At 39.3% G+C, this 13,905-nt stretch overlaps 2 protein-coding genes across 8 annotated transcripts in view; both read left to right on the top strand.

Moving 5' to 3' along the window:
• The window catches only part of LOC127628774 (laminin subunit beta-2-like), a 47,487-nt gene extending 37,244 nt beyond the window's left edge, over nucleotides 1-10,243 (top strand). For 3 of the 4 annotated variants that reach the window (XM_052105648.1, XM_052105646.1, XM_052105647.1), the window contains 11 exons: nucleotides 1,115-1,211; nucleotides 1,352-1,724; nucleotides 4,194-4,378; nucleotides 5,361-5,602; nucleotides 6,113-6,316; nucleotides 6,490-6,634; nucleotides 6,749-6,956; nucleotides 8,336-8,477; nucleotides 8,561-8,737; nucleotides 8,834-8,993; nucleotides 9,529-10,243. In XM_052105648.1, the coding sequence (XP_051961608.1) occupies nucleotides 1,115-1,211; nucleotides 1,352-1,724; nucleotides 4,194-4,378; nucleotides 5,361-5,602; nucleotides 6,113-6,316; nucleotides 6,490-6,634; nucleotides 6,749-6,956; nucleotides 8,336-8,477; nucleotides 8,561-8,737; nucleotides 8,834-8,993; nucleotides 9,529-9,665 (2,070 nt within the window). In that variant the 3' untranslated portion in view covers nucleotides 9,666-10,243. Of the gene's footprint in view, nucleotides 1-1,114; nucleotides 1,212-1,351; nucleotides 1,725-4,193; nucleotides 4,379-5,360; nucleotides 5,603-6,112; nucleotides 6,317-6,489; nucleotides 6,635-6,748; nucleotides 6,957-8,335; nucleotides 8,478-8,560; nucleotides 8,738-8,833; nucleotides 8,994-9,528 lie in introns of those variants that run through there. The other variant, XR_007968703.1, reaches the window with a different exon arrangement.
• A 459-nt stretch (nucleotides 10,244-10,702) lies between these two features.
• The window catches only part of LOC127628673 (ubiquitin carboxyl-terminal hydrolase 19-like), a 44,785-nt gene continuing 41,582 nt past the window's right edge, over nucleotides 10,703-13,905 (top strand). For 3 of the 4 annotated variants that reach the window (XM_052105461.1, XM_052105460.1, XM_052105457.1), the window contains exons 1-2: nucleotides 10,744-11,079; nucleotides 12,429-12,758. In XM_052105461.1, the coding sequence (XP_051961421.1) occupies nucleotides 12,593-12,758 (166 nt within the window). In that variant the 5' untranslated portion in view covers nucleotides 10,744-11,079; nucleotides 12,429-12,592. Of the gene's footprint in view, nucleotides 11,080-12,428; nucleotides 12,759-13,905 lie in introns of all 4 variants that reach the window. The other variant, XM_052105459.1, reaches the window with a different exon arrangement.

Here is a 13,905-nt window from a genome sequence, read left to right as displayed (position 1 = left end):
TTTTTTCTCTCAACAACGCGATTTTGACCAGGTGCGATTTTATTTCCAATAAATACAGTAAATAAATAATAATACAAAAACGAATTATTTGCTGTAGCATTGCAAGAATTAATTTGCCAGAACAAATCTACAAATTAGAAAAGACAAATTTGTTGTTTTTTCATTACCCAATTATCGCTCTTGTCACCTTTGACCTCATTATGCAGCGTACCCATGTGACTTTTTTTTTGCATAGCCGAATTTCAAACATTCAGTGCTGTGGAATTTTTTAATCGTAAAATGTGTGCCGTGGCAGAAAAAAGGTTGGAAAACACTGCTTTAAGGAATGGTTCACAAGTTCAGGAGTTCAAAAAGTTAACTTTTTATGTACTTTTCATCATTTACTAACCATTATGTCATATAAAAACCATATTACTTTCTTTCCTCCATGGAGCACAAAAGGTGAATGTTTGAAGAATAATCTGGCTGCTCTTTTATCAATATAATGAAAATTATTTACGACTGGGGCTGTTCAATTTTAACTACAAATATCACCATAAATTATCATAAAAGTAGTCCATATGACTAGTGTATTCACATGAAAGGTTTGTGTGATGAACAGAATGAACATCGTTATTCACTACATCATTATTGTCTGATAGTTTTCCTCTCTGCCATTGCTCTCAAATCAGATATGGCCACATTGATGTCAAAGACGTTTGACTACAAGATAAGTGTGAACCAATGACATTTGGTGTCAGTGATGTAAACATACCATGTTTGTAGTCTATAACATTTTTGTAGTCCTTTTATGAGTTTTGGCGGCGGGGAAGATGGACTCTTTAAAGGATAGTTCAACCAAAAATGAAAATTCTGACATCATTTACTCACCCTCATGTTGTTATAATCCCATATGAATTGTTTTTTCAGTGGAACACGAACAGAGATGTCAGACAGAATGTTAGCCTCAGTCACCATTCACATTCATTAACATCTCCGTTTGTGTTGCGCTGAAGAAATAAATTAATACGGGTTTGAACAAAATGAGATTGAGTAAATGATGACAGAAATACAATTTTGGGGTGAACTATCCCTTTAAGATAAGCACTTTGTAACTTCTTGAACACATATTCAGTTCACAGGCCAGTGCCAGTGTCGTGCAGGGTTTGGGGGAAAGACCTGTACAGACTGTCAGGAGAACCACTGGGGTGACCCGAGAAGACTATGTAGAGGTACACTTTTTCAGAGTACTTCATAGATACTCTCTGTACAAACAATCACCTCTAGTGCTAATTAAGAAACTTTTATGAACAAAAACCTCACAATTAACAATAATTCACAAAACCACATTGATTTGCTTATCTCTCCGCAGTATGTGACTGCGACACACGTGGCATTGAGACATCTCAGTGCAACCGTGTGACCGGCCATTGCATGTGCCAGCAGGGTGTATCAGGCGTTCGCTGCGATCAGTGTGCCCGTGGATTCTCAGGTACCTTCCCAGATTGCAAGCCATGTCACCAGTGCTTTGGGGACTGGGACCGCATTGTTCAGGATCTGGCATCCAGAACCAAAGCTCTCACAGACCGAGCAAAGGAACTCCAGACTACTGGCTTAACTCAAGCCTTTGAGAGAAAGTTTAAGGAACTGGGGGACAAGCTGGCACAAGCACAGGAGATTGTTAATGCCCGCAATGCCACTGCTGAGTCCGTGACCACTCTGATGGGCATGATAGAGGAACTCAGGTACAGATTGATCATGGAGAGATACACAGAGGGTCCAAAATTAAAGAGATGGTTCATCCAAAAACTCCTGTCATACATTAACTCACCATAATGTTGTTCCAAATCTGTATGACTTTATGTCTTCTCTGAAACACAAAAGGAGATGTTTGGTAGAATGCCATCATCATTCACTTAGAGGTCTGCAACCCGACCCTGGCCCGACGAGACCCGAAAACCTGGCGGGTTTTGGGTACATTTTTCAAGTAGAATTTCGGGTTGTGGTTGGGTTCAGGCAGGGCCGGCCCTGGCCAATTTGCTGCCCAAGGCAAGATTTCACCTGGTGCCCCTGGAATCACAGACAATTCCACCACTGATCATTGTGTTCATACACTCACACAGTAACAAACTGCGCAGCTTTGTCTTGTTTTTCTTTATTTTGAAAATATTTTGGAAACAAACACACACACACACACACACACACACACACACACACACACAACTAAATTATAAATATAATATAAATAAATTTATATTATAAGATTATTGCGGAAAAAAATACAGAAACAAAAAGATACACAAAAAATAAATAACTATACACAAACTGGAATGCAAAATGTAGCAAATGTTCTACAGCCTTACTCGCCTTGCCTTTCTAGCAGCAAAGTCATCTATGATATCATCATAAGACAGCTGTTGGGAGACCACATGATTTATGCTAATGACTGAAAGTCCACTGAGACGTTCTTGAGCCATTGTAGATCTCAGGTAGTTTTTAATCAGTTTGAGCTTAGAGAAGCTCCTTTCAGCAGCAGTGACGGTAACAGGTAGAGTGGCAGAGATTCTCAGAGCGACCCACATATTGGGGTGAATTTCCGTCAGCTTCTTCTTGTGCAGGAAAGTCAGGAGCTCAATGTTTGTCATGCTTTTTGATGGCAGATGTGGAAAGTGGATGTGGATGTTGATACGTCACTCGGACCGGGGTGGATCGGGAAAGCAATGTAGTTATGTTTTTGTGGGATGATCGCTTTATATATATATATATATATATATTTTTTTTTTAATCTGTAGTATTAAAGTTGTATTGTTAAAAAAAAAAAAAAAAAACTCCTTTGGACGCTCAGGCGCCCCAAGGGGTGGGCAGCGCCCCTAGCATTTGCCTATTCCGCCTATGCCACGGGCCGGCCCTGGGTTCAGGTTTGTATGAATGAAAAAATAAACAGGCTTACCAAACTTATTTCACGCACACGCTCTCACGCACAGACACGCAGGAACGGACGAGATAGGGGCCGTTCACACTGAACGTGTGTTTGCATGCGTCTGTTCTGTTTTCCCATTGTTTTCCTATGTAAAGACATTCTGGACAAATGTCTTTGACATTTACACCACGTATCGCTTTTTCTTCATGGTCTTGTGCAGGACCGGAACATTTTAAACATGTTAAGTTAAAAAGAAATTCAAATTTTCAAAAACACCTGTTGAGACACCTGCACTCTGTTTCATTCTTTGCACTGCGTCTAGATTGATTTTAGCACAGGCGTCACAAAGATTCAATGTTCTGAACATGTTCAGGCTGCATAGAGGGGAATGTTGCATTGTTTCATTTTATTCCAGATTGTTTTGCACAAAGTGAAGTTTCATCGCATTAACGGTAAGGCAATGCTTTTTTCCCCTTCTGCTCTAGTGTACTGAGGGGCTGCCGTGCCTTGTTACAACTGTGCATGTTTACTATTTCAGTAGTGTTACGAATGTTGCCTACATGCTTACATAGATACAGCCTATTGCAACAGTACTTGCTGGGAGAAGAAATAAGATAGTATGCGATTTTGGGTTCGAGTCGGCTTAAAATGTGACGGTGTTGTTCGGGACAGTTAGGGTAGGGCCACACAGTCACGGGTATGGGTCGAGTTTCATTTTAAGGCCCGTGCAGACCTCCTTTTTTATTCCACTAAAGAAAGAGCCTCATATAGGTTTGGACAAGGGTGAGTAAATGATGACAAAATGTTCATTATTGGGTGAACTATCCCTTTAACTTTTGGCCACACTGCCAATGGCTGGTGAATTAAAAAAATATATGGTAAGTCACTAGACATGCAACAATTTTTTTCTTCAGTAGAAGGTTTAATATGAATGACGTGCGTCACTTACATCATCAAAGTTCAAATTATTGTTTTACAACTCAATTTAAACCATCTGTTATATTGCTGTTACTTATAAAGTGACTGGCCAAGTGGTGATTTTATTTATCTGCCAAAGCCAGTTTTTACTCAAATATAGAGCTTGGCTAGTGTTAAATTTGGACCCTGGGTACACATTTGCAAACCTAATGTTCAAGAACTGTCATATAATAACAAAAGACAGGACTTTCCAGGGCGTGCTGAGTGATTCCAGTCAGGATTCCTAAGCAAACAATTTTGCCCATTTTCTAGGGTGGGTAGAGTCACGTTGGTTTATCCTCCTCGTAGTCGCCATAATGTGTTTCTTCCCACGCAGAGCTCAGATTGGTGAGACCACAGACACATTGAACCAGCTGGAGGGAGATCTGACTGCAGTGCAGGATAGCAACTATGAGGCCAGTAATGCATTAAGCACCCTGGAGAGAGAGGCAAAAGAGCTCAATCTGAACGCAGATAAGCTAAACCATCAACTTGACATTCTGAAGAACTCTAACTTCTTGGGTTAGTCATTAATGTTGTCTCACCTAAATATGCATTTACTGTAGTCGATGCATATTCTTGAATAAATATTAATATAAACATATTGTAGTGTTCTCTTGTATACACACATATAAATGCAAATGTAACATGCTTTTGTTTACATATTAGGGGCCCTGTTTTAAGAGTGCCATAAGTCATAAGCACAAAGTCAGTGGGCATGGCCATGAATTATTTTAATATTTTCATCTACTGACACAAATCATGGCTAGTATTAAGCGTGATTGTATCGGGACTGGGTAGCTCAGCAAGTAAAGACGCTGACTGCCACACCTGGAGTCGCAAATTCAAATCCAGGGCATGCTGAGTGACTCCATTAAGGCTTACTAAGCAACCAATTGGCCCGGTTGCTAGGGTGGGTAGAGTCACATTGGGTTAACCTCCTCGTGGTCGCTATAATGTGGTTCTCGCTCTCCGTGGGGTGCGTGTTGAGTTGTGCGTGGATGCCGCGGAGAATAGCACGAGCCTCCACACGCGCTATGTCTCTGCGGTAATGTGCTCAACAAGCCATGTTATAAAATGCGCAGATTGACGGTCTCAGACGCAGAGGCAACTGAGATTCGTCCTCCACCACCCGAATTGCGGCGAGTCACTATGCCACCACAAGGACCTAGAGAGTATTGGGAATTGGGCATTCCAAATTGGGGAGAAAAAAAAAAAGAAAAAAAAACAGTGATAGTATCGGCACCTACTTCACTTCTACCGGTCGATTTTTATAAATTAAATTAATTTATTGAAACACGATAAAAATAAATAAAAAATATTGATACCTAATGCATTAACTAATGTTAACGAATGGGAGCTTATTGTAAAGTGTTATTAGGGATAAATAAAAACAACTTAAGTAAAAATGCAATGGCCAAAGAGGACAAGTTTCAAGCTGGGTTCTAAATATGTTATCACTGTCATAGAAATTATAATCTCTAGCTGATTTCCTTTCTTTTAGGTGCATATGATAGCATCTGTGCCTCCTACAACAAGTCACGTGATGCAGAGCACCGCGCCAACAAGTCGACCACCGACATCCCCAGCACAGTGAGTCAATCAGCAAACACCCGCAAGAAAACAGAGCGACTGATGGCTGAGATGAGAGATGACTTCAACCGCAAAAACGCAGCAAACAAACGCACTCTCACAGACTTGAATGCAAAGGCTCAGAATCTGGACATAAAGAAAATCAATGAAAAGGTGAATCAGCTCTTTGAGATAACTTAAACGGGATATTCAACTGAAGCTTATTTACACTGTTAATGACACTGTTATAATTTGATATGAATATCAACTTTTTTTTTCCCCTTTCAACTTAAAGATTTTAGGTTCAGATTATATATGCATAAAGAAAGTACATATTTTAGGTGCGGCAACTGGTTTTTCACCATTTTTAAATACGTTTGCAGCTGCGTGAAATGCGTTTGACAAATGAATTTTTAAAAGCACAAATTTTCCATATAATTTATTGTCTCAATTAATATGAGGCCATTAAAGCTGCATGCATAATAATTATCAAATATTTTTTGGCATGTAGTATATGAAGTATGTAGTTTGAGGTATAGCAGGAAACTGCTGCCACTGCTTTCATGTCAATGGTAGAAAATATCTCAATAGTTGCACATTGACCTCATTGTTGAAATTTCCCCTTTAGCTAAAGTTTACCAAAAACACATCTGCTTCAGCTGCTCTTGTTCAATATTTCCCCAGGTTTGTGGAGCACCAGGTGATGCTCCTTGTGGGGAGAGCACTTGTGGCGGTGCTGGTTGTCTTGACGATGAGGGCAAACGCCACTGTGGGGGCCTGAATTGCAATGGAGCTGTAGCAGTGGCCAACAACGCCCTGGATAGATCCAAGCATGCAGAGAAAGAGCTGAATAAAGCTATGGGAATAGTAGAAGATCTTTTTAAGCAGGTAGAGAGACATGTCGGATGTTGTCAAGACACATGTACTTAATTTGATCAGTGATCACCACAATAAGAATGTTCTTTAGTGCAGTTAATTGCTTTTTTAAAAACAATCAACATTCTTCAGCAAGTTTTTTGTCCTTTCTCAGTATCTTATGTTTTCTTGATTGGCATATTAAGGTGGCAGATGCTAAGACCAGAGCTCAGGAAGCTAAGGTTAAAGCCCAGGAAGCTTTGGAGAAAGCTAGTGATACCAAGAACAAGGTGGATCATTCTAACAATGACCTAAGAGACCTCATTAAACAAATTAGAGAATTCCTCATGCGTAAGTAATGGTTAATGCAAACTTAATATACAGTATATTATATATTAACACATACAATTTCTGAAGGTACTTTAACATTCACACTTTGGGCACTGTCATATTGAATATTTGCAGAGGAGGGGGCAGATCCTGATAGCATTGAGACAGTAGCCAATCGGGTTCTAGAACTATCTATCCCCGCTTCTCCCAAGCAGATTCGGCACCTTGCGGATGAGATTAAAGACCGCGTCAAGAGTCTGTCCAATGTGGATGCCATTCTGGAGCAGACCCAGAATGATGTCCGCAAAGCAGAACGGCTGCTGCTGGATGCCAAGAAAGCCAGGTGTGTGTGTGTGTGTCTTCTAAGAACATACAGTAAATCAAATCACTTTATTGTCAATATTTTGATATATTGGCTTTTATAAGGCAACATAAAATAATGTAACAAACTACTCACCCATCGTTTGAAGAAAGATGTCTGTTGGCCTTGATGCAAGTTCCACATGCAATGACACAAACAGAATTTTCTACTCAGTAAATCTAACTGAAACCAGACAATTAAATAGTTTGTAGCTATTTGGGTTTGGGTTCTTTTCCATGTAATTACCATTTCAATGGTAATTACCATTGCATTCCAAATAGCAATTTTATAATTTATGACTACAATGTGAATAACTTGATTTTCTATATAGCCACAGCTCTGTTATGCAACAGAAATGCTGTCAGTGTGTGAAAGCAAAACACGAGCCCTGTGTTTTCTCACTGTTGCACGGTCACACTGCTGTTTCACTTATGCACTACTTAAAGAGATAGTTCACCCAAATATGAAAATTCTTTTAGTATTTACTAACCCTCATGATATCCCAGATGTACTGTATATGCCTTTCTTTCTTCAATAGAACACATTTGAAGACAAATACAAAAATGTCTTGGTCCTTAAAATGCAAGTGGATAGTGATCAGACATTTGAAGCTTTAAAAATCACAGACAGTCAGCATAAACATATTCCATACAACTACAGCTGTTTAATTAATGTCTTCCAAAGTGAAACGATTGCTTCTGGTGCAAACAATATCAATATTTAAGTACTTTTTAACTATAAACCGTTACATGAGGTCAGCAGCAGTACCTGCGTACACGTCACAAGAGCGCTGAGTTCACGCAGTCTCTCGTGTGACGTTTTCACGTTGACATGTCATGGACATAATCTCACATTTTTCTCTCGGTTGGGACATCCAGGATAAGCACACAAACGTACCATTGTGAGTGAAGAAACAGATACAAATACAGATCTAAACCAAAGCCAACTAAGCTTCTGTACAGCATTCCTCCTACTCCGGCTGTGTCGCACGTGCGTCAGTAGCTTAGAAGACATTAATTTAACTGCTGGAGTTGTATGGATGATGTTTATTCTGACTGTCTGTTTGTTTTGGAGCTTAAAAATTCGGATCACCATCCACTTGCATTTTAAGGACCTACTGAGCTTAGATATTTTTCTATATTACTTCAAATGTGTTCTGCTGAAGACAGAACGTCATACACACCTGGGATGGCATGATAGTGAGTAAATGATGAGAGAATTTTAATTTGTTGATGAACTAACCCTTTAAGCTTGCAGTGTAAAACATATACTTAACCATATACATAATATACACAAAATCAGCAGATTACAAATTGCGCAGAAATGTAAATGTGAATATAATCAGTATTCTCTTTTGAAAGGAATAAGGCAGAGGGAGTGAAGAACACAGCAGAAAGTGTAAAACAGGCACTGGGTGATGCCGGCAAAGCCCAGGCAGCTGCAGAAAAGGCCATTGAGAAAGCTAGGAAGGACATTAGCCGAACTCAGAACCGGCTGGCACAGGTAAAATAACTAGTATATATTTTTAATCATTATTATTTATCTGTTTGTCCACTAAAACTCTCACAAGCATTCTGTTTCTTAAGATCCAGTCAGAGACCACAGCCTGCGAGAGGGATCTTAGTGATTCTATGGACAGGCTAGGAGACCTTGGACACCAAATAGAGGCATTAAAGACTAAACGTGCCAACAACAGCCTGGATGCAGCACGGGCAGAAGAGACCGCCACCATGGCCCGTGACAAAGCCAATGAAGCTAAAGAGGTGGGTGCGCCGGTCTCTCTTTCCCAAAGTTGGCCTACATGTGCTTTGTTCAATTTAGTAACTTCATTGTCTGAAGTTTGTTCTAAATTGTTTTAGATACTGGATGGTGAGCTGTCCGATAAGTATCGTACTGTTCAGGGTCTAATGGACAATAAGGCAAAGACAATGCAGGATGCTAAGCAGAAAGCAGAGCGGTTGAGAGATGAAGCAAAGGATCTGCTTAAAGATGCTCTGGATAAACTGCATAGGCTGGCAGGTGAGTGTGTGGGAGACACAAAGCCAATTGCTTATTCTTGGTAGAAGTCTATTCTTACTGCTCAGCTGACTTTTTAAAATTATTTTATTTGTACTTAAATGTTTATCTGTTAATTTTATACAAATTGTATTATCAGCATTACAATTGTACTTTATTGACAGCATGTATTCGAGCTGGCATGGATTGCACAACAAAACCTGATAATCCATGTTACTCCAGCATGATTTGACAATAATCCTCAAAATGACTATTTCTTAATTTTTAAATAATGTACCTAAAACCTAAATTGCAAAAAAAAACTTTCTGTCTACTTCCAGGTTTAAATTAGATTTTCAATTGCAGATTTTCAATGTGGTGGTCTCAGACTTTTTAATCCTAATCTGTTTCTGAGATTTATCTGACAAGTAACTGAAAAACACTTACATAAATCGCCCTCTTGTGGTAACAAATAATCTTGTATCTTGTATGCTTTTCTGGGAAGGTGGTTGTTGTACCATTTCCTCATTAAACTAACCCAGTTTTGCTGTGTCTATAGAGCTTGAGAAAGACTATGAGGAAAACCAGAAGGTATTGGAAGGCAAAGCAAGGCAGCTGGATGGCCTGGAAGATAAAATGAAGGCAATCCTGAATGCCATCAATAAGCAGATTCAGATCTACAACACCTGCCAATAGTCTGTCACTGGAAGGAATCCTATCAGCTGAACTTCTGCTGCTGTCTATCAAACTTCAGCAGTCTGAAAGCAACAAACTTACAAGAAGATGCCAAACTGCCACCAGACACAACTTGTGGAAATTTTTTTTAATGAAAGGCTACTCTTATAAGTGCACTAGATTAACCTATTTGAATTTTTGAATAGAGCAATTAAATGCAGATATTGACATTGTGTATTGTATGGCAGAGCATTCACTTTCTTGTCAATAATTGAAATTTGTAAATTACTTTGTACACTGATGAAGATACAATAAGATTTCTTGAATGTAAAAGACACTGGATCATGCATCAACATGCATTGTCTTTGTGTTTCTATAATTAGCAAATGATTCATCAAATACTTAAAGAAAAACTACTGTATTAATGTACTTTCAAAGTCATTGTGAAACAAGTAAATATTTGGGGTGACAAGCTGTTTAGTCACTATATACATATTGGCTCAATGCGTATCATTTGCATACACTCAAAATAATAATTTTAAGATTTAAACATTTCAGATTCATAACAAAATTCCTGATTGACTAATCTTTAATAAAATTTTAAAGTTTTTTAAAAGCTATGCCATGAGCAAGGAGGGGAGAGCACATCTCAACCACAAAAACTGAATGGAAAGGGGGGAGAGAGAAACAGCTCTTTAAAATAGTGAGATGCTCTATTTCAAGAGAAATGGTGGTGAATCAAAATGCATTTCAATTAATTAAAAAGGGGATTGAAAAATAATACAATCAAATAAAACTTGATTTTGTTAGCATAATTTGCATAATAAAATGCAGGTAAGAAATTGTCCATATAAAGGATTTTATAGACGTAGGCTACATAATGTTATATATAGTAAACACTTTAGGCTTGCATTGTAGTGCATCAATAAACAAAGACTGCATTTTGTGTCGTTTATTAAATGAAAACAATGATTAAAAATATGATATTTCAAGGCGTTTACATTAAACCTGCTTTAAGAAATGTTTACAGCGCACATGGATTGACTGAGCGTCCGGAAGTGAACTGTTTGTGAATGTGTTTGTTTGTGTCTGAGGTAGGTTGGCGTGATCTCCGTCTCCGGTTTGTTTTGTTCTCCAACAAAGTGATTGAGCTGCAGATCCCGACTCATCAAGTGGAGGGAAGGTACCGCTTTCGCTTCTTTGTTCCTATTCGCCAAAGCTCGCTATCTGTTTTAACACCGCACAATGGGCAATGGTTAGGAATCTTGTGGAAATAAGGGAACATTGCGTTTTCGTGGTAGAGCTGATGCAGCTCAGGGGCGATCGGCGGCCCGCTGCCGTGTCTGAAGCCTGGGGCTGAATTTAGCTGTAGTCGACGCGGCTCTGCTAACGGAGGAAAAGGACACGCGACTCATAAGAGCAGCGACCAAGCAACGTAAGATATAATGGAACAATCATTGTCATATCTAGATATGCATATAAATTACCTCTATTTGATTGCAAATATATACACTTTCGACAATGCCGCACCACCCGAATATAGTGTTGTTAGAAGCTAAGCGCGTGATTGGCTCGTGCGTGAGGGAGCCGGTGCAGCACGAGAGGCCTTCAACTGTTCTTCTAGTTCGCTCCTCACTCCAAACGGCTAACCGGCTTTCGAACAACCAGTAAATAAATTACACACGTCTAACTAAATATATTTGGCACAAGTAAAACGCATGTTAACATTATGAGGCAGTTTGTTTTGGTGTACGGAAAGACTTGAGTGTGAAATCAAGACAGGCTAAGCTAGCGTGGCTAGCTGCAGAGGAATTAGCGATTATTACGTCTTTATAAAGTGTTTGAGTTTCCGTGGCTGCAGTCTTCACATATGACAACTGAATTAGATAACAAAAGGTGGACACGATTGAATCCACCTTTTTTCATTCACAATAACATAATAATAGAATAGGTTGCTGTTTTTGTTCTAGCTTCGTTTTGAATAGTAACAGCTAAGTGTCATTACAGTATCGATGGCTGGACAATCCATATAGTATAATAAAGAGTTATTAAAGGAGTAGTTCGCGCCAAAATGAAAATTATCCTATAATTTAGGCTACTCACCCGTATTCCGTCCCAGATGTGTAAACTTACTTTCTTCTGCAGAACACAAATTACATTTTTTTAGAATATTTCATCTCTGATGGTCCTTACAATGCAAGTGACCAAAACTTTGAAGCTCCAAAAAGCACAACGGCAGCATGAAAGTAATCCATATGACTCCAGTGGTTTAAGACATGTCTTCTGAAGCAATCAAAGCAGTTTTGGTTGAGGACAGACCAAAATATAACTTATTTTCCGCCAAATATAAATCTTGACATCAAGTCTCCTTGGCCATCATGATTTCCAGCTTGATTACACTTCCTAGTGCTTGACACTTATGCAGAGTGCTAGGAAGTGTAATTAATTACAATTTTTGCACTATTCCTTTTAGGAAAACAGCCATTGGTTGTTTTGCAAATTACGTTTTTCAGTACACTGTTGGAATCAACGAGTTAGGTTAAACATCTTTAAGTGGCTTTCAGTCAGCGATGTAGCCATATGACCAAGGGAATGCTCTTGTATAATACGAACCTATAGACGTGTTTGTTTACTTTTTTTTCTGAGTGTGATTTTACTGGGGTTTACTGTGTTTGCAACTGTAATTTCAGTTAATTAAGTGTTAACTCTTGTAATATATGAATGTTCTGTCAGTCAACCATAGTTTGCTCTTCATATTACATTCATCAATCTTCTTTTTCTCAGTCTCCCTCTGATTCTCTTCTGGGAGTGCTCTCACGGGAAACACCGCCAAGATAGCTGGACCGGACAGGAAACGGCACAGCTCAGATCCAGACCCCTGTGGAAGCGGCTCCTGTAGTGGGAGCGAGGTGGGTGACGGCCGGCCCATTAGTGGCAAGTGGCAGAAGATGGCCAGCAGCAGTACAGGACCCAGTGAAACGGCCCGAAGGCGAGGTCAGAGAGGATCTGACGACACGGCCAGCACTAGCAAGAAGAAGCAGAAGGATAGAGCCAACCAGGAGAGCAAGGAGTCCAAGCGGGCAGCCTCGGTTACCAACACAGAGACTAGGAAAGGTGAGATGAGTGTTCTTGATCTCAGTTTGTAAACACTTATAAAAGTTATCTTTTTATCTCACTCAGGACCTTGACTCCAGTTCGTTTGACCTATTTATCTTTTTGTGCCTTTGGAATTTTGAGTGGCTTTTCACTACAGTTCCAGTACATATTCTGAGATATTAAGCTGTTCAAACCTAGACAGAAATTTAATTCAAATGCTTGGTGCAAGAAAAATAGTATTGGTCACGCTGATTTTTTATTTTTTTTTGGATTAAGTAGAACAGCTAGCGATAGCAATAGTGGTGAGGTGTCCTTTTTGATCGTTTGCATCAGACCAGTGACTTGGGGTTAAGGTCATTAAGTTATAGCCTATTTCCTATTTTTATTTACACTGCTGGGCTGGTTTCCTATCTATTACTCCGTTTTGGAAACAGGAACTGGAAAGTTAACAGAAAACAGTTTGTGAAACAAACTGACTTGCAGTATGAATGAGATGTGTGATTGATCTGCTCTGCTATTCAGTATTTATATATATATATATATATATATATATATATATATATATATATATATATATATATATATATATATATATATATATATATATATATATTAGTGGTTGAAATTCTATGGTTATCATACCATGTACATTTGCTTATCTACGGTCTAGAATCTCACATGGACGTGTGCATCACCTCCTTGTCTGCCTGTCAAACTCGTCAACTTGTCACACACACATACATGCAGTGGAGAAAATGTCAGAGAGAGGCGGGGGTCTGACATAAGTGTGTGTGTTAAAGCAGTGTTTCTCAACTGGTCTATTCGGACTGGGTCGTGGAAAAGAACAATGACATGGTTCTCCCATTGAAGATATTTCGGCAGCCGCCCAATTGATAACCTATTTAGGACTGCCGAGGCAGATTTAATGATAAATCTCTCAAACAGCTAAAGTCTTCTCATCTGCACTTTCACACGAGTTTAACGGAACCAGCTCGCACTACTGATATGCTGCTCTCTGACGGGCACATGCAACAACTGGGCATCCCTCGATATTGCGGTGCGCAGACCTCAAAACTGATGTGACCAATTTCAGTTCTAGTGAGAGCATTACTGTTGAACCTCTCGAACAGTTGGCAGCCCTGACATGCCAAACAGCACTGAGGAA

Source organism: Xyrauchen texanus, chromosome 35 (genome assembly GCF_025860055.1).
Source record: "Xyrauchen texanus isolate HMW12.3.18 chromosome 35, RBS_HiC_50CHRs, whole genome shotgun sequence".
In the NCBI taxonomy this organism is placed as follows: Eukaryota; Metazoa; Chordata; class Actinopteri; order Cypriniformes; family Catostomidae; genus Xyrauchen; species Xyrauchen texanus.
The sequence above is the reverse complement of the archived record's forward strand: the minus strand, read 5'-3'. Positions and strand labels throughout refer to the sequence as shown.